Raw genomic sequence first — 20,772 nt, forward strand, 5'->3', positions numbered from 1 at the left:
CCGTACCAGTTCACAAGGTGGCCTCGCTACTCACATCAATGGAAGTGAGTGGACTTAAATCCGCACAGGCTACTAATCATTCTCTGTTTGGGAATAATGAAAAGGAAAATGATATGGAGACCGTGAGGACCATAGTTGGAGAGACCTACAATGAGAATCCGCCATGTGTGCAACAAAAAAATTACTTTTTTGCTGATTTTCATAAACCTAAGGCATGCTCACGTCACTTGTGATTTTTTTGGCGAGAACCTATTTGTTAGGTCTCCTACTTGGTTGCACTTTAGGTCTCCGTAGCATTACTCTAATGAAAATTGTCATAAACACCATCACAGAAGAAAACACATGCAACTCAAAAGCTTCTGCATTGTTAGATTTATTATATGTCACTGTTTTTATTTACAGTCTTGTCTTCACTGGTGGCGCCTTTCAATCCTGAAATTCACAATTCGCTAATGGATTCTGAATTCAGACAGTTAGGACGATTATTTAGGTATCATCTAATATGTTGATGTACACAAATTCCTATAAGAGGGGTACAATGCAGGAGGGAATTACATTGGAAAGCTACATGTATTCAAATGAAAAAGAAAACCCTTTTCACTGAAATGATACCTGGTTAGAAAAGATCAAAGCTTGGATTTTATGGTTTCATGATCCTCGAAAGTGATCATCACCTTGCCGATAGCTTTACGTTCTTTGATAGCAGAGAATGCAAGGCTTGCCTGTAAAGAGAATAAAGTAAAGATCAAAATAAAATATTGTATTCTGAAATGGCATGGTGACCATATCTGTCCATTGTTGACTGACTAACATTCACTGCTAAGATGTGGATGTGCTTCCCTCCGGTTCGAAACCTTTCATTCAACTAAGTTTTTTTTTTTTTTTGATGGTTAAGCTGGGGTTGGGCAAGACCCCCACCAGATATATTGAACCAAAAAGAAAATTACATGAAAGGAGGAGAAGTTGTCAAAGGACAACTAACTCAATGGCTCGGGCTCCATGAGCCAAACAAGAGCGTGAGCTCAACAATAAGGGAAAGTCAAAAAAAAAACATTACAAACGTAAATACATCTCCCCAGATATATCTCTACTTATGGAATCCCTCAGATAATTCGGAATACATTGAAGAGGAATATTCAGACTCTTACAGGGGTAGTCCCTTTTTGAAAGAAGATCAGCCACAGAATTTGCTTCTCTCCATATATGAGTTATCCTCCAGTCTATAGTGTTCAAAAATTTCCAACACTTACTGATCTCAGAAAGATTCTTCCATGGCGGGTCAGAGAGCTTTGCAAAGGAATTTACGGCGAAATTTGAGTCGGCTTCAATCCACAGATGTGTGATCCCCAGTCTTTTTGCCACTTCCACCCCAATGCAAATAGCCTTAATTTCCAGAGAGAAGATCTCGTCCTTTTGAGTGTTCACAGAGAAACAATGAAGAACCTCTCCATTCGAGTCCCTAAGAGTTCCCCCAAGTCCTCCCCCTTCATCTGATAAGGACGCATCGGTGTTGAGCTTGTATTCCCCTCGAATTGGAGGAATCCATCTGCAGAACTTATTCTGTTTAAGCTTCCGGATGCATTTTAGGCCGAAGTTACTAGCCATCCGGATTTTTTGGTCGTCACTATCATAAAAAACGTTGAGGCTTCGCACTTTCAGCTTGACATCATCTAAAATTTGTTGAAGAACCACACTTTTGTGGTTGAATTTTTTATCAAAAATTCTGCGATTACGCTCTTTCCACAATCTGTAGATAGAAGCAGCAAAGGCAACTCTGATGATTACTGCACTCTGACCCTTGCCTCTCCACTGGGTGCGGATCCACTCTTCCTCTGCCCTGAGAGTTCGTTTCAGTGATCGATGAAACCCACAAAGCCTGAGGATGGATTTCCAAATCCAAGCAGAATAACCACAGCGAAAGAAAAGGTGATCGATGGATTCTTTTTCAGAATGGCAGAGAGGGCATCTTTCATCGATGGACGAGTTTCTGAATATGATGTGATCTCTGGTAAGGAGCTTAAGATGAAGGGCCTTCCAAGCCATTAGAGCATGCCTAGGAACATGACCACTAAACCATAGAGTAGAAGCCCAATTCACACTAGCATGCTTCTTTCTGATTTCAGACCAGGCGCTTTTTACCGAAAAATTTCCGTCCACTGAAGGCATCCACACTGCTCTGTTCTTCGGGTCTTCATGAAATAGCGCTTTAATCAAGAGAGGACACCCTTAGCTGACTCAAGTGTTCCTTCTGTGAAGACCATAAGGTCATCAGCGAATAGAACATGAGTAATTGCAACTACTCCCTGATTAAAGGGAGTTTTGATTCAACTAAGTTCCGATTACAGTAGAGGTCCGGCAACTAAGGTTTAGAAACCCCAAATCAGACAGAGTAAGTTTGATCACACATTCACACTCAGAACCTATGGTTTTAAAACTTGAAAAGCTGGCCAACTACTTGATCGAACTTTGGGAGGACCACAAGTTCTCAATCAGATTTTTGAGTCGTCACTCAATCAAGCTATATTTGGGATGTTAAGAAAACCATGTTAACGCCCTTAATTCCACAAGTATTCATTGAGATGCATTGACTAACCAAAGAAAATGTGTGCCATGTCAGCTGACAGGCATCGTGGGTAAGCAGAGTTAAAATACGAAAACTTTCATTCAAGAGAGGGATATGACGTCGGTGAAAGATTTTTTTAGCCGCCGACCCGGCGTGGGTTTGGACGCTAATCCCATCCACTGTGTTTGTGGCACTAGTCTTGATTGGGCGTCTCCGACCTTTCTAGATTTACTCGATAGTGGATACTCGACCCAGGAAGCTTTTTCTTCAATTGGGATTTTCAACAGTTGCTGCCGGAGTTCTTTGATAGTTCTGGGCAGGGAAGCAGGATTCGTACCTGAGGGTGGGGATTAGCAATTCCCCGAATCGCGAATCGGAATCGTGATTCGATTCGATTTCCCGATTCTGGGGAATCCTGAATCGATTCCGTCGGAACCACGATTCCCAATTTATGGAAACCCCGATTCCCACTTTATAGGAACCCCGATTCCCAGGCGATTCCCTGCGAATCCCAACTCCCCAGCGACTCCCGGCGAATCTCCGGCGATTCCCCGACGAATCCCCGGCGAATCTCTGGCAAACCCACGATTCCCGCTTCCAACCATCCCAGGAGCCTTCGATTCCCGCTTTCGAATCCCGAATCGAATCCCGCTTTCGATTCCCGCACTGGCAACCTTGGTTCTGGGCCAAAAGGGACACGATCACCCCTCGTAGCCCCCCAGATCTTTGCCTCGATCGATTGGTGCTCAAGAAGATTTGGATTTATTGACTCGCCATCTTGACCTCAGAAATGGTTTCACTCGAGGAAAACAGTTTGTTTCAACTCATAACGCGAGTGACTGGAGATGCTCTATGTGCAGATACCATAACTTTGGGACTAGGCGTGTATGTAGAAAATGTTTGGAGCCAGAAAACAGGAATCTGGCTAATGCTGGCAGACAAACGCGTTCTAGGCAGCTATGGATTCCGAAGATGCCTCATCAATCCATCCTGGAACCCTCTAAGGGTGGTATCCCCGTAATATCTATCCCTAATGAAGTAATCATCGAAAGGAAGTACTTTCTGAAAATTGTTCAGTTGGCACCTTAAGAAACAGAGTTCTACCGGAAGAAATTGGGTCTTGGGCTAAACGACAATGGGCTCTGCCCCATCTTAGCAAACCTTTCTGCTTGTGGGTCCTCTATCGATGCTCTTTCCCTTTGAATCCCAAAGCCAAGCTATCTCCATTTTGCGAAAAGGGAGTGATGCCTTGGGAGGTTACCTTCTGTCTCTCCATCCTTGGTCTCCCATTTTGTCTACGGGTGCAAGATCGGTTAGGCTTAGATTCTCTAACATCCCCCCTCATGCCTGGTCATTGTCCACGGTGGAGATGTTGGGTCAGCACTTTGGTCAAGTTCTGGAATCTAAATTGTCGGGTAGCCATGAATATTGTATGGAATTTGCTACTGTCAAAGTATTAACTCCATTATGGAATTGTTTGTCATCCTTTATTAACATAATGGTAGATTCCAGGATTTTCCCAATCGATGTTAGGTTGGTGGAGGAGCCTTTAAAGCCCACTAATGACTTTCTGGAAAAAAGCAATCCGGTGGACTCGGAGCAAGGCGACCTGGTAGACTCAGCTCCGGTGGAAGACGGACCCTTCATCCACCTCGGGAATGGCTATTCCAAAAGAAGTGTTGAAAGGTCCTGTCCTTTTACAGGATGGGATTTCGTCTTATCCCAAGAAAATTTCAAGTAAGAAGTTATTAAAAGCTAAATCTAGCATTCCCGCGAGGAAAGGTACTAGAAAGGATTTTTTTTTACGGCAACCACCAACCCGATACCAATAGAGAAATCAGTAAAAGTCAAAAAACGTTTTTTTTGGAAGGAAGAAGAAAAAAATAATTCCGGAGAAAATAACCTCGAAAAATTCAAACAAGAAAACCAATAGTCAGTCATCAAGGAACTTCGCTGTCATAAAAAATGCTAGACCCCAAAAATGGCTGAAGGGGCGAGGAATGAATATTGAGAAAAAATATTTATTAGCTACAAAAGGGGGGTTGTCTAAAAGAAACTTCTTGGGTTCATATCAGAGAGAACAACCAAGGAATACCAGCCTAGCATCCAAGTTTAAATTTCTTCTAAAAGACTTTGATAAACCTTTCCGTCCTCTTGCCCCCTCTATGGATCCTACCCCTACTTCTCCTCTAAGTATTCAGGAGCTTGTTCCGTTTGAGGTAAGCGACCTTCAATTTCTTCGCGACTTACAGTATGATGAACAATTGGCGATCGTTGAATGTCCAACTCCCAAAGAAATTTACATGTCTATTTTGAAAAATCAATGGAAGCAATTCAAACGGGAAGCTCTGGCTAACAAAGAAAGCTTCCTCCAGATTTCAGGTATGACCGACCCAAAGGACGCATTTGTTCAGATTTATAAGATTAATTTTTTTAGAAGGCTTTAGAAGAAGAGTGTATTGAGCGGTGTCAGGGTTGGGAGAAGGCTAAGGCTATTGAGATTGATCGACTGGAGAAGTTATTAGGTCTCTCTGATGGAGTATCCCAGGTGTCTCGAGACACCCTTGACCAGGAAGTTAGCTTAGAGATTCGCAAACAGATGGGTGAGGATGAGGATAGGCAGGAAGTGGATTCTAGAATGGTTGATTTCCTGGATTCAGAAGAGGATGATGTCGACCCTCGTGAGGAAATGAACGAAATTCTGGCAATAGGAGATGTATTCGAAATTGGTTTTGATGAAAATTTGGAAGCAACAAAGAACCTGTTTCGCTCGATGGCTATTAGGACATTGAAGGAACACAGAAAATTGGATAAGGAGAAGGAGAACAAGGGGGGCGAGCGTAGTAAATAATCAACCTTCTGGCCCCAAGGAAGGGAAAAAAAAAGGAGAAAAAAGGAAAAACACAGAGACGAAGAAAAGAAAGAAAAAGAAAGGAGTAGAGAAAAAGAGTAGAAAAAGTGTAAATAGGATTGGAAAATAGGGAAGGATTGGGAAGGATAGGTGTAGACAAATACCGGAAAGATGGTTTAGTCGGAAGGATTGGAGTCTAAGTTAATTGAAGGTTGGTTTCACTGGTTGGTGGAGAAGTTATGCTACCTAAAGGTTTAATCCTCAGAATTACAATTTGTAGATTTAATTCCCTTGGGCACTTTGACTAGTAGCTTGCTGAAGTTTGAGGGATTCGTTCTCTTGCTTTTTTCTGTCTGGATATTCTAGCTGGGCTAGAAGTAAATGGTGGCCTTTCACATAAAGATGTGCACATACTGTGTGGAATGCAAAATGATAGAAAATAGTTTTTCTGTAATATATGGCTATATATACACCATATCAATGTTTTGCTTTCCCTTTGGACTGGGGTCGGCATGTCAACCCAGTCCACTTTAATATTTTGTAATGCTGTTTGGGACTACTGGTCCCATCTGCTATCTTAATATTAATGAAATATGTCAACTTTCAAAAAAAAAAAAAAAGATGCATTGACTAAGCAAGTTGTCAAGCACTCATTAAGTTTTTAAGAACTAAGCTGAATTGTTCGAAATTATGCTGCCCATCCATGGGTTACCATGGTTGAATATTTGTTGCTACTAGGGAGCTCAAGGGTTTTTCCTGACCTCTTGTGATGCATGGTGCAGGTAATTAACTTGGAATTTTTGCTCATGGTCGGAAACTTTGCAATAGGTGACCACTTCCAATCAGATATTTGGATGGGTAAACAAATAAAATTGAAATAAACGAAAACAAATAAACAATTAGGTGGAGTAATAAGTCCCTGACCTGTGATAGACTGTAAGCATGAGAAATATGGATGGTTATCAAGCCCCTCACTAGCCATGAAAACAGCTCCTTCATACTGTCATAAAGAACATGAGGTTGATGTATTGTGTAGCTTCCCCAGTAGAGTCCATGTACTGTCCAGTTCTAAAATACAACAGAAATGCAAGTAAAAGTTAGCATTTACATTCCGATCTGCAAGAAATTCTGGAAATATTGGAAGCCAACAACAGTTAGAAATTGCAATCAGCAAATCACAGTTTAACTAAGCAAAACATCATTTAAATGAAGTTTAAAAAGTCCAAATATCAACTTTGGACATGAGGACAACCCAAGTCCGAGTCCGCTAAGGCTTTGGTTCAACACTCAACCAATTTTTGAAGTTTAAAAAGCTTATGATGTAATCTGATTACAAGGCTCAAGTACTCAACTAAGTTTTTCGAGTATTTGACTGATAGTTTCAAGTACAAGATAAACATTTTTTATTCTTTGAATGCTTGAGCAAGTATTTTGGGGCGTTACTTAACCAAAGGTAAATGATATCTATTTTTCATCGCATCCAGTTGACTTTGCAAGTTTAGACTACTCAATCAAGTGTATACGCACTGATTTAAACTTTATATGATATCATGAAAAATAGATAACAACTACAAAGGCAAATTGGGATCGTATTGCGATTTGGACACTAAATAAAATTGCAGTTGAGGCAGTGCTAGAAACATAACCATGACACTAGGCAATCATACGACTTTAAAATCACAAGGTGTACCTTAACAAGAGCAATATTTGCTGGAATGACAGGAACGTCTCCACTTGCAAATCCTATGACCAAAATATTTGCTCCCCAATTCAATAGCTTCATGCTTTCCTTTGTAAGCTTGCCCCCAACTGGATCATAAAGAACATCAACCCCTTTGAGATTTCTTGCCTTCAGGAACCCCTTCACACTTTCTATAATGCTGCCTTTACTTAAGTCAACAACATGGTCAATTCCCAATGACTCGAGAAACTGCACTTTTTCAGCACCCCTGAAATCCAAAATTATGTTCAAAGCATGAATTATCTCCTCTATCATATTTGGTGAAATTCAAGTTTATAAACAGTCAAATAGCGACATGACTAAGCGTAGAGGTGCAACTCGAGTCGGGTGCAACCCGAACCCATCGGGTTGAGTTCGGGTCAGGTTCGGGTTGAGTTTTCTCAACCCGGGTTCAATTCGGGCCGGGTTTGGGTTGAGGGTTTTGGCAACTAGACCCGAGTGAAACCCGACATTTTTTCATCAAATTTTTTTTTGTAAGCTTAAAAACTCAGGTTGGGTCGGGTTGAACTCGGGTCGGGTCATGTTCAGGTCGTGTTCAGGATGGAAAAAGGGCCCCTTGGGTCGGGTCGGGTTGAACCTCGTCAGGATGGAATCATGGAAATAGGGTTCGGGTTGGAAAAAGAGTTCCTCGGGTCGGGTCGGGTCAGGTTGGCCTCAACCCGACCCAAGACCTGAGTTGCATCCTTAACTAATGGAAACAATAATGAAATTTGAGCTCCTGCCTTGTTTAGCTGATATGTAAGCAAATACCTAGCAACAGCGATGACAATGGCACCGCAAACCTTTCCTATCTGTACAGCTGAGACCCCAACACCACCAGCCGCACCAAGAACAAGCAAGACCTGCATTCTATCAAAATCACTTAGGCTTTTGCAGTCGACGTACACAAAAGCATCTCAGCAAGTTCATTTGATTGTTTACACAAGAAAATTGATTAATAAACAAAAATTTCATTCTGTTAAACAACAAATGTATTTGTCAGACTCAATAGGAATCAGTAAAATACACCAGCCTAGCCTATTTTCACAGATGTATAATTTATCAAATAGGACGACGCCGAATTAGTGTAGTACTAGTGGTTTATTTTTGTGAGACATTAATACATAGAATACATTATAAGGCAATTAGGAAATAATTACCTCTTGTCAATCACATAGTATAGTAATATTGTTAAACAAATTAAATGAAGAAAATAAGGAACAACTGAAAATATGCAGATGTATTGGTCCAACATAACTCTGAAGTCAATTCATGAAAAAAATTTCCAAGCATGCTTGATATATGTTACCTTCCCAATTTAGATGCACTCATGCACATGCATTGATCTAGTTGACAATGGCAACCCAGGCCTCAAAACACATCTTTTTTATCACAGTCAAATGGATTTGTGTATGGATGGACTGTGCGATGTTTTATCTGCATGCTCTACTTGGGCTATGATAAACATGAGTTGATCTGCTTTCGTTTCTGTTTTTTCTGAGATAGTTCGATCCATTTCAAACTTCAAACCATCCTACTAGTGTTGGTTTGTTTCCAACAAGCTGCAGCAAGTTCCTACATACAATTTTAGGGGGTTAGTCGCCCATGCTTTTGAAGACTGTGTGATGGGGACCATCCTAAGGTCCAAATGATAATTTTTAGGCATCTTTTTAAGTCCCTTATGTAATAGAAGGGGTACCACATTGATTTGCTATTTGATATTGAGAGCCTCTTAGAGAAAAGGCTTCTTTACCTTCTTATTTGGTGAGAGCCAAAGATTATTTGGTGAGATGCCAAAGAAACTAATGATGTGAAACCTTGAGATAAGTAGATTACTTCTTAAGTTCTTATTACTCGTCATTTATTGTTTCTACTAATCCTTTCGCTCTTTTTTTGGGTTTTTTCCCATAAACCACCTTCCCGGGAACCCCAAACCTATTAATCTCAGCCAAAACATCTTACATTATTTTCATCTATGTGTTACCCAAAACCCCTAAAATATCAATTATAAAAAAAGTTTCAAACCTTAGAAATATCGTTCAAATCCATCCATACCCTACGTCCCTTGCGTTTTGTCCCAAAATTATTTTACACCTTCCCGGCATATGTTGCACCCCTCCAAACCTATCATTAAACTCGTAGAAATATTTTCCCAATCTAATCACCTATTTTAGGACTCAAACCCTTAATTTTCATCCATCATTTGCACCCATATTCCCTACCACAATAGTTTATATACCATCATGGCATAAATCTATAACTTCCCGGCGTGTTTGGATACCTCTAAACCTACCCAAAGCCCTCTTTGAGGTCCAAAATCTTCTTCATAGGCATATTACTAATTTTTTGAGACCTTGTGAGATTTTGTATGTGAGATCGGAATATATTATTCGCGGGGTTGCTGAAATTTCCTGATTTTGAGAATGGGGACTTCTTGAAATCCTCGCTACTTGCATGCTTATGTGTAAATTGATTAAATCGTTAAATTTACTCATGGATGACCATAGAATCTCTGTTGTTTAACCATAATTTCGTGGTCGAATCATAGAAATTGCATGCTATCCATATTTACGACACTTTTGTTATTTATCCCTTTCATATTCCTGTACGTCCGTCCAAAAGATGATAGTTTGTCACGCTCCTTCCAGTTTCTAGATAACCCCATACAAGTACAAGTGTGATTCGTCCTACATTAGATTACAAAAAACTTGATAATTTGACATCCTTGTTCAAGTTTCTAGATAACCTCATACAAGTGTCCATTTCGGAAAAAAAAAACCTCATACAAGTGATTCGTCTTGCATCAGAATTGGTATCAGAGCAAAGTCTTAGTCAGTCCTTCAATCGTCCTACATCACAGTGTGAACTCTTGGAAACTATCCTTGATACTCAGGGACTTAGGAGTTGGGACTTTGAAAGCACGGACATCTAGGCTCTTGTGGACTTACATGAACTTTGATGGGATCTTCAAAGTCATGCAGGAATTGAAGTTACATTAGTCGTCAACAAATGTGTGACTTTAAAGTCTTGATATGTTTAACATTCAATGTTTTACCTTCTTTTTTTTAAATTGACAATTTCATTGATACTATGAAGATTACATTGGGACCAGGGATCCCTACCTGCATTACATAGAATCAATTAAGGGTGGCCAAGAGCATACTCCTAGGCCAGTAAAAACCAACAGAAGTGATCTTATGGGTCAACCGCTACAGTGAGGTCCACACTTCCATGCGCTGCCACCCTGCCGAATAACTATTTCACTTTCCTTTCAAATTCTTCTTCTACTACCACAGCCGAAAGTGTCTTCACTATTCCCCCTTCCTTTCCTTCACACTACCCAATGGTCTCAATTGAATCGAATCCAAGAAAAAGTGCCATATTTGTGGGCCCCATCAAGTCATATGTGTGACGTGCCACGTCACACAGACTTCTCCACCACTTTCTAGCTGGCGAATTCGATTTTCAAAAATCCCGCTCAAAAGCCTGAGGCGTTTGTGTGCCCCTAACGTGCCTGATAGCCAGCCCATCGAATCAAATCTTCAGCGGCCTCCACCTTGCGCCACCGCCTGTCCCGGGGGATCCCCATTAAACCACCAATCCAAAAAACCCTGGTCTAACCCTAGAGACCACCATTGTTCACCCTAACTTCTTCATCTTCAGTTCCACCAAAACCTAAATCCCTAACTCTACCTTTCCTTCCACCTAACCCTAGAGACCATCATTATTCACCCTGACTCTCTTCCTCTTCTCTTCTACCAAACCCTAAATCCCTAACCCTACCCTACCTTCCACCTAACCCTAATCTTACCTCATTCCTCATCCAATATCTCTCCAGCCACCACGTTCCACCACTCCAGCTAACTACCTGCAACCCAAAACACCTATCCTAACCTAACACCCCGGCCCTTCTAGCCCCAACCCTGCACCTCGATCAAACCATATTTTACCCCCAATCTCCAAACGGCAACCCCAATGCTATCTCCAACTACCCATCGCCTCCGCCACTCAACACGGACCCCAGATCCGGCGACCCACGGCTTCCCAAAGCCCTTTGCCGGTCATCCGCCGCACCATTTCCGACATTTCACGTGCCTTCTGCATTCCACGAGGGAGAGGAGGGTTTGGAATAACATGCCGTCTCAATACCGTTGTGATCCTTCATCATACTTTTTCTCCACCACCACCACCATCACCTCCACATCCAACCTCCTCCTTCCCCCCCCCCCCCCCCGGAATTCGGCCACCCTTTTTCATACTCCTGCCACGTCCACCACTTTCAACGACTCACCAGCCCACTTTCTCCATCCACCCTACCCAGTTCCGATCCTTTTCCCATTAAATCCGGTCCACTCAGACCCAAATCCGGCCATTCCGTACCTCCAGCCACCATTGATGCATCCCCTGCGAGATCTGCCCAACTCTGGGCATCATCCGGCCACCAACACCTCCCTTGCCCATCAAGGGAGAGAGAGGGAGAGATCAGAAAGTAGGAAAGATAGATCTAAGAGAAAGACAAACCAAAGAGATAGAAAGATGGGGGATTAGAAAAAGCAGAAAGGGAGAGATCTGAAATATGAAGGAAAAGAAGATAGGGGAGAAAGACAAAGATCGGGAAAGGAGGGAGGGATAGATCGGAGAGAGAGAAACCAGTGAGAGAGGGGGAAGAAAAAAATGCTAAAAAGAGAGAGAGAGAGGGGGGAGAAAAAAAACAAAAAAGGAGAGAGAGAGAGAGAGAGAGAGAGAGAGAGAGAGCCTCCCTCCCTAGGGTTTCCAACGACCTAGGGAGGGGGCGAGAAGAAATCGCCTCTTTTTGCTCTAGATCGCTTTTACCTTTACCCTAAGGGCTTGATATGTTTAACATTCAATGTTTTACCTTTACCCTAAGGCTATGATTTGTGGATACGGACACGAGTCTCGCATGTCAACACGGACACGGAGTGTCTGACACGGCAAACTCCTAAAATTTAGAAACGAGGACACGACTAAAATAGAAGTACATATAATCATGATTTGTGGACATAGATTCGTGTGCCGAGTTTTGACACGAAAATTTAGAAACGAGGACACGACTAAAATAGAAGTACTTATAATCATGATTTGTGGACATAGATTCGCATGCCGAGTTCTGACACGGATACGGAGTATATGACACGTCAGCTCCTAAAAATATAGGAATAGTTAGGGCTGCAACAGGGTCGGGTTGGGTTGGGTTTTTCAAAACCCTAGCCCAACCCTGGATCCCATTATCTCGGCCCTGACCCGCCCTGACCCTGAGTTAGGGCCGAAGAACGTCAACCCATGGCCCGCCCTACAGGGCTAAGTGCTGGCCCTGGCCTGCCCTGATTGGCCCTGATTGGGCCGGGCCGGGCCTAATTGACCCTAGTGCAAATACCTGTTAACTTGTTAAGAGTGCCAAAAATAAAGCAACCACTTATCATATAGAACAAAATGATCAATAAACAGAGAAAGGGAACAAAATAAGACAATATGAATTCAACAACATGACGGGCAACAGAGACAATTAATAATAATAATCTAGAGAAACATCAATCCAAGATTATAGAAAACATTAGCAAAAGAAACATGCATAGATGGTTCAATTCTATAATAGAAAACTCAGGGTCGAGTCGGGTCAGGGTACCCGAGGCATTAACTCAGAACCCGACCCGACCTGAGTCAAGGTCTAAAAAAATGAACCCTGACCCGCCCTCAGGGTTGGAAAATCCAGCCCTGATCCTGTTCGGGGTCAGGGCTGACAGGGCCAAACTTGCACCCCTAGGAATAGTAGCACAGTCATACACGTACATGCATGTAAGTTATTGACACTTCTAGCAGTACATTTAAAAGTGTCTAAAGGAGTGTCGACACGTGTGGACACAGTGTTGTGTCAGACACGACACGACGCATGTGTTGGCAATAAATTCAAAGTGTCGGCCAAATCATAGCCCTAAGGGCACGTTTGGCTACCATGGCTACCATGAATTGTTTTCATGATAAATCGGGGGTCTCCAAGTGGAGATGAGGGTGAAGTGGCAAAAAATCAGGAAACAAAATACAAGATGCTAGTAGATGATAAGTGGCTAAAAATCAGGAAAAACTCGATGAGATATTTTAGTAGAGTTTTTTGTTTACCATCACCGGAGACACTAGCTTCTTTTATTTTGTTTCCTGATTTTAAGCCATTTCACCCTCATCTCCACTTGCAGACCCCCAATTTATCATGAAAAACAATTCATGGCAGCCAAATGTGCCCTAAGAGTTTATGGGCTCCACTATTAGTGGGATTTTTGTGCCCAACTAGCGAATCCAAATACGAATGTGGGTTTTTTTGGCCACACTAGTGGATCCAAATAAAGGTTTGTAGGCCCGATTAATAGATAAAAACTCATATTTGACTATGATAGGTCAAAACAAAGGAAGATATGTGGGTCCAACTAGTGAATCCAGTGAAACAACCAATTACTCCAAAAACTTAAGCTATTGGAGAAGGCGTTATTTAATCTTTTATACTTTTAACCATAGTTACCGGATTCACCATCTGCCCTCCGATCCGGGGTCGCACGATCCGAAACGTTGTTCACTAACAACCCGGATTGCCAAAAATGACGAACCGCGGCAACCCGCGGGAGAGAAAGAGAGAGAGATGCATATAGACTAGAAGAGAGATGGAGAGAGCTACAAATTTTATATATTTTGGGTTGAATTGGAACTAGAGCTTTATTTTGAAAAAAAAATGTAGGGCATACATGAGGTTTTTTTATTTTTTTATTAAATGGATGTAGTATGGACTATGAAAGGATATTCATATATTCCAACGGGAACTTCTTTTTGAAAAAATATGTATGACATACACGAGGTTTTTATATTTTGTGTATTAAATGTGTGTAGTGTGTACTATGGAATGACATTCGGGTAAAAATATATGAAATTATATGTATATATATATATATATACCCTCATCGTACCGCGTACCGGACAACCATCGTACCCCGTACCCATACCGCGTACCGGAACGAACCGCATTCCAGGTAACCTTGCTTTTAACACTCCCCCTCACGTGTGGCCCTTCGTTTTAGTGTTGGCCTACACGTGGCACATGTGGCGCCTCTTTTGAGTAGGCCATTAGATGTGGATTTTTAATATCAAGGAGTTTTGAACTCAGGGCCTTTGCTCTTATACCATGTGAAACAACCACAATTAGTCCAAAAGCTTAAGCTGTTGGAGAAGGCGTTATTTAATCTTTTATACTTTAACAAATCCAAATACCAATGTGGGTTTTGTTGGCCCCACTTGTGGATATAAAAAAAGGAGGGAGAGATGGGGGGGATTAGTAGATAAAAAGTCAGATTTTACTATGATAGGTCCTGACACCAAACAAATGGAGAAGAGAGGAGGAAACACAAGTGAAAAACTGAGACGAATATTGATTGCTAATTTGCTATATTTAAAGCTGTGAGTAAATTCAGTTTTGACCCAAAAGATGCCCCAAAATCATGGACTGCAACTGTTTTTGGAGCTTTACGCTTGGGGCCTAGGCTTGGTGTGCCTAGTGGGCTCGGATTGAGGATCCATCTGAGATAGCTCCGGCGTCAGGTCCAAATAAAGGAATGCTTGTAGGCTCAACTAGTAGGTAAAAATTCAAATTTTACTTCAAAAATGAATTGAACTAGACCTTGTGGATTTGAATTTGGGATTAGACGTCATTTCGCAAACACTACCAGTAAAACACTGCCACATGATCCCTTTGCTATGTCATTTTCAAGATAAGTAATTCAGATGCAGAATCCATCTCCTTTCAGTATACATCAAAGTTCACTAGGAGTGCTAATAAATAAGCAAAGGGTTGGTTGCTTAAGGCCAAAGGGTGTGAGACTATTCTGTATATAAGGGTAACAAATGAAGAAGAAGATGGATGAAGACACCCGATCAACCTGACTTTCCCAAATGCCCACCACCAGCCCTTCTCCTTTCCGGGTCTTGATTTGTCGCGTAGTGATTAATATGCATTTTCAAAATTAAAATATGGATTTTCAAAAATTGCTGAATGTAAGAAGCAATTTCAGGATCAAGTGATGCAAATTTTGCAAAATAATGGCAGATCAGGTTGAATTTGGTCAAATAAGAACTCAAATTGGATGATTCATGATCAAAATCCAATAAATGAAGAACCAAGGACTACAAATCACATAGAGAAAAATACTCAAGAAAGCCTAAAATAGGGGGGAAAGGGGAATTGGAAGATTTGGTTTACAATGCAGAGAATCTGAATATGACAAAAATTGAACAAGATGAAAACGGGGATGGTATTTTATTATGGCCTGAAGACTATAGCGAGAAAACCCATTCCATTTCTGCTACAGATTAACTTTGAATTTGAATCCAATAGGGATACTTTTCTGAGATGGAAAGGGGCCAGAACACCATAACCATCACCAACAAAAAAGAGGAAGAAAATTAAAAGAAAAAAGAAAAACCGAACTCATAATCAATAACAAAAACCAAAAAAAAAAAAAAACTGACAAAAGGACAGTGATTGCTTTCTTCAAAAAAAAAAGGGCATTGATTGCTTTGAAAACCAAGCCAAGGAGCTAGTTTCAGCCTATATTGGACTCACTTTCAGAATTTCAATCTATATTGGACTGACCTTCCGTCCATATTGGACTGACTTTCAAAACCATTCCTACAACAGATTAATTTTGAATTTGAATCAAATAGGGATACCTTTACGAGATGGAAGGGGCCCAAAACACAATAACCATCACCAACAAAAAAGCCAAAGAAAAGTCAAACAAAAAACATGAATTACGACCAAACCCCAAAACCCACATAAAACACCACCACAAAGATACCAATGACATCACATAATTTGTCAAGGGGGCTTCACGGTGAAGTCTTTTTTCAGGAAACTAAATGATGAGATTGGCCCTCCTTCTCCTTATGCTAGTATCTGGAAACCTGTGTCACCACCTCGCATTTCCTTTGGATGCTTGCGCGCTGTGGCGTTAACACTTGCGACCGTTTAAAGAGGTGAGGTTTCCATCTGGCGAGGTGGTGTGTGCTATGCAAAAAATCGGAAGAGACCTTGAATCACTTATCCCTTCACTACCCGTTGTTCTTCAGTTTGTCGTGGGGATTCAATGTGGACATTGATTCCATATGCAGTTGTGTGGCACATTTGGAATGAACGCAATAATCAGATTTTTGTGGCAAGAAGAGACGGGTCAACCACATATTATTCTCGACACTAAATTGTATTATTAAATGGGCTCTTGCTAAGGGTGGCAACCGTTATTCTGTTGGGGAAATCCTGCGTAACTGCTTCACAGTCGCTTCTAAGAGAACAACCACATTAAACTTTTACCGAAGTGGACCCCACCTCCTGAGGGATGGTTCAAACTAAACTTTGACAGGAGCTCTCACGGAAATCCGGGCATAGGTGGGGTTTATTCGGGATCATATTGGTCCATCATTATGTCATTTTCAGGCCCGGGTAGTGTATGTGATGCAAATGAAGCGAAGGTTTCTGCCCTCCTAGTCGGTTTGAAATGGTATCACATCGCAGCCTTGGTCCGCTTATTGTTGAAGGTGACTGCAAATACAATTGCATGGGCTAGGAACAAGAATTGTGGACCGAGGCGTATAGCGTATAAGATTGATCAGATTCGAGATTTGGTTGTGTAGACACCCACATTTTGCTGCACTTTGAAAAGCAAATGATTTAGTAGTTTCATTGAGTTTTGAGTCGGTCTTCGACGTTAGGTCAAGCGTTCTTGCATTTTAGGTGTTTTGAAGTTGATTCGCAATCCTGAAGGTTTCTAGGGGATTCCGTTGATCTTTGGAAAATAAGAATTCGAGTTTCCAATCAAGTGAAAAAAACCTGCTATTTTTAGAATCTCTTAGGGTTTTCCCCATTTTGTGTATCTTGGGGTCATGTTTGTCATTTCTGATGTGTCTGAGATTATCCCGAAGGTATGACTGAGGAATCCTAGTTGATTCCAAGTATTTGAGAAAACCTGTTATTTTTAGAATCTCAGGGTTTTCATCATTTTTATCATCTTAGGGATAATTTGGTCATTTCCAATAAATCCAAGATCATCTCGAGAGTATGGCTGAGAAGTCGTTTCATAAACTATGGGAGACCTCCTAAATTTAGATTTCTCAGTGTTTCTCTTATTTTTTACACTTCAGCGGTATTTCGGCCTTTTCCAGTATGATCATTTGATCCTTGGACCGTGTTTGAGAAATCTCGAGTCGTTTCGTGAATTTTAGGAAACCTGCTATTTTTAGAATTTCTCATGGTTTTTCCTATTTTTTATCAATTTTTGCACCTCGGGGGTAATTTGGTCTTTTCCAATGTGTTTCATTTGATCTCTAGAGTGTGTTTAAGGAGTCACGAGTCATTTAGTGAATTTTGGAAAACCTGCTAAATTTAGAATTTCTAAGGGGTTTCACTTGATTCGAAAATTTCGTGTGTCGAGAGCATTTTGGGCATTTTCAGGGGATTCCAAGCAATCCTGTTTGATATTACCCACCAAAAGAAGCAAACTTAAAAACTTCCTATTTTTTAGGTTTGACCTTGAAGACTTTCTATTTTTAACTTTCCCCTTTGGGGGCAATCCAATTTAAGGGCATTTTAGTCGCCTTTGGGTGCGTAATGATCAAACAGGGGCATTTTGGTCCGAAAAATAATTTTTTTAAAAGGGGATGGTTCGACCATATGTCGAGGGTGCACCATAAATGTCATATGGGTTGGGTTCATCAATAAAAATTTTGATTTTAAAGAATTTTATTAAATTTTCATTGAAAAAAAACTCAAAATAAATGTCATAAGACCCATTGGGCCCCACAAGGTGGGGGTCCATGTGGACCCACCCATGTGGGTTGGCCACATAAGTGGGCGCCCCACATGGAGAGGCCACATGCAAAAACGTCCAACATGGGATGAGGTGGTTGGTGACATCATATTTGTTTTGAAAAAAATAATAAAGAAATGAAGAGTTATAATTAGAAAGGGCTAGTATGGTCAGGTTACTAAAATGGCCATAACGTTTTACCTTCTCGTCCAAAAAATTTGCAATTATACTTGTTCGAACGTCTCGAAAAGATCTACAACTTTCTAGTTTACGACTTTTCCTGATTCTGCCTCTAAATAGGTAGAAAACGAGCTCCAACGTTGGGCAGTCCTTTTTGGACGGGAATCTTTCATGTATATGCTATTTCCATTGTGTGAGAGCTTCTAGAAGAGTCTTGAAAGATCTACCTTATGCAAAATGGCATGCCTTGCTTTGCAAGTGATCCTAATTACAAGCTAATCTAATTTAGTAACTAAAGAGAAAGAAAGTGAAAGAAGAAAATTGAAAACTAGCTAAAGGTAAGAGCTCTCACATTAGAAATTACTATTCATTTTCCAAACCTAACTTTTTCTATAAAAGCAACCACACATCAACCCTTGGGCTGCTCGGGGGAAAAATCGTCCCTCTCTCTCTCCCCTTGGAATTCGTTCCCCCTCTTTTGGTGCTTTAGTGCTCATCTCCTCCACTTTGTTCTACACGAAGTGCTCTCACATTTCTTCATATATTCAACATATTGGAGGTAATACAATCATTCTTCAGGGTTTTCTTTTGCTATTATAAGAACTGGACAAAGCGTGTATATCGGAATATCAGCCCTAGAGACAAGGATTCGCGATCAACGACAGGCATTCTTTCATTTTTTCACTTTTTTGTTTAGAAATCATGTTTATGATGTTTTAGGGTTTAATTTTCAAATATGATCAAAACGGTTGAGTTTTTGGATGAAATTTGAGTATGATATAATATAAATCATCTTTTATTTTTCAGATTTCTGCTGGAAAATTGATTTTTCTTCATTAAAATATTAATTTCCTTCGATCTTTCTTCAATATGGGTTTTGAATGAGATTTTCAAAGCAAGTCCTCCAAATCATTGTGTTTTTCAAAACCTAATATTTTCTGAGTTTAATATAAAATTAAAAACTACTGGAAAATATAATTTTTGACCATGGTTTGATCGTTTTATTTTTCATTTTATTTTTCGAAAGATAACCCAGAAAGGGGTTATTTCTCGAAGAATAAAATAAAAAACGGGTCAAATCAAATCCATATTCGATGGGAATTTATTTCTAAACCGATTTTTAGATTTCCAGATCACTCAAAAAACTTTGGATTTTTTAGAATATTTTTAATCCGATTTTAAATTATTTTAAATTTAGGCTATTTCTAATAAATATCAAACCAATTTGAAAGCTCATGAAACTTTCCAGATATTAGGTTTATATATAAATAGAATTTTTCATGAAAGAAAATTTTGAAAATTTTGTTTTATTCATTGTTTTCCAACCCGAGCTTCATTTTTGCGTGCCATAATTGTTTCTTATGATAAAATCGATTAATTCCGAAATTTTTGTTTACAACCCAGTAATATATATTACTAGTATGTCTTAGAAATATTCCCATGAATTTTTATAAAGATTTAATATGGTTTTATATTTTTTTAACAAAGCGGGTTTTGATTTTCTATGAAACAAGTGAACTTTTCTTTAAAAATTGGGCTTCTTGGAGAAATTTCGATTTTTAAGTTCTGAAATTTGGAAGAGAAATATCATGATATATATTATATCTACTCTAATTTTCCTTTGATTTTAGGATGTCATTGAGTACGCCTTTTGATTGATTCTTCCAAAATATTCGGATTTTGTGTGACTTTTCTTTGATATCAAATCACAATAAAAATTCATGAAATTTTTACAGTAGTTTTCTATCATGATTATCTTGATACTGTAGAATTTTGGACTAATTTGGAATTTGTTTGCTATGGGTTGTTTTGTAATTCATACAATCTGGACTAAATCTAATAAAATCGGATTATTATAGTAAATCACCTTATTAATTCATGAGAGTTTTATAGTAATCTTCTCTGGTTATGAGGAAGTTTCTGTAAAATTTGAAATTGATTAGGATCAGATTGCTATAGGTTGCTTTGTAAATCAACAGCCTGGACTCAAGCTATTACAATTGGAAAATTAATAGTAAATCATAATAAAAATCAATAAAAAATTTACAGTAAGCTTATTTTATGATCCTCGTGTTACTGTAAAAATTTGAACTTAATTGGAATAGATTTGCTATGTGTTACTTTGTAAATCACCAATCTGGCCTCAAATTGAATCTTTTAAAAATTAATTTTAATTCCAAAAAACCATGAAAATTTTCAAAACATCTAAACTTTTCGGTAAGAATGTAATTTTTAAACCATTTAAACAGAAGCCATAGATGTTAGTAGTTTCCTTTGGAATTTAGAGTGTTAGGTTATTCCAAGTGCAAAGCTTAAATTCATAATCGTTTATTAATTGCATCCATCTTGTATAGTCTAGGCATCTAAACTATAGCATGTTGTTGGCTCCAAGGTCTTCTGTCCACGGAAATCCTGAGAACATACCAGGCAACAAGGTGTTATAATTTATATGCTAAATTGTATAAGAGTGGAAAGCAAGATTCCCTTCCATGAAGGCAACCTATGCATAAGAATATGTCAGCCCTTAGAGCCATTGGTATTCCTTAGATTTTAGGAGTTAGGAACGCTTAAAGAATTAAAAATCAGCAATTAAGCAAATTAA

General features: G+C 39.8%; 1 protein-coding gene across 2 annotated transcripts in view; it reads right to left on the reverse strand.

The window, feature by feature from the left end:
• Positions 1 to 343: 343 nt before the first annotated feature.
• LOC143880285 (GroES-like zinc-binding alcohol dehydrogenase family protein) overlaps positions 344 to 20,772 on the reverse strand; it is a 32,154-nt gene continuing 11,725 nt past the window's right edge. Inside the window, exons 3-7 of one of the 2 annotated variants that reach the window (XM_077383138.1) lie at positions 7,906 to 7,997; positions 7,105 to 7,363; positions 6,339 to 6,482; positions 613 to 722; positions 344 to 522 (exon numbers count right to left, since the gene is read on the reverse strand). In XM_077383138.1, the coding sequence (XP_077239253.1) occupies positions 627 to 722; positions 6,339 to 6,482; positions 7,105 to 7,363; positions 7,906 to 7,997 (591 nt within the window). In that variant the 3' untranslated portion in view covers positions 344 to 522; positions 613 to 626. Of the gene's footprint in view, positions 723 to 6,338; positions 6,483 to 7,104; positions 7,364 to 7,905; positions 7,998 to 20,772 lie in introns of both variants that reach the window. The other variant, XM_077383137.1, reaches the window with a different exon arrangement.

The sequence above is a fragment of the Tasmannia lanceolata genome, unplaced genomic scaffold, assembly GCF_043159265.1.
Source record: "Tasmannia lanceolata isolate RefF3 unplaced genomic scaffold, GAP_Taslan_0.1 ptg000006l, whole genome shotgun sequence".
NCBI classification, from domain to species: Eukaryota; Viridiplantae; Streptophyta; class Magnoliopsida; order Canellales; family Winteraceae; genus Tasmannia; species Tasmannia lanceolata.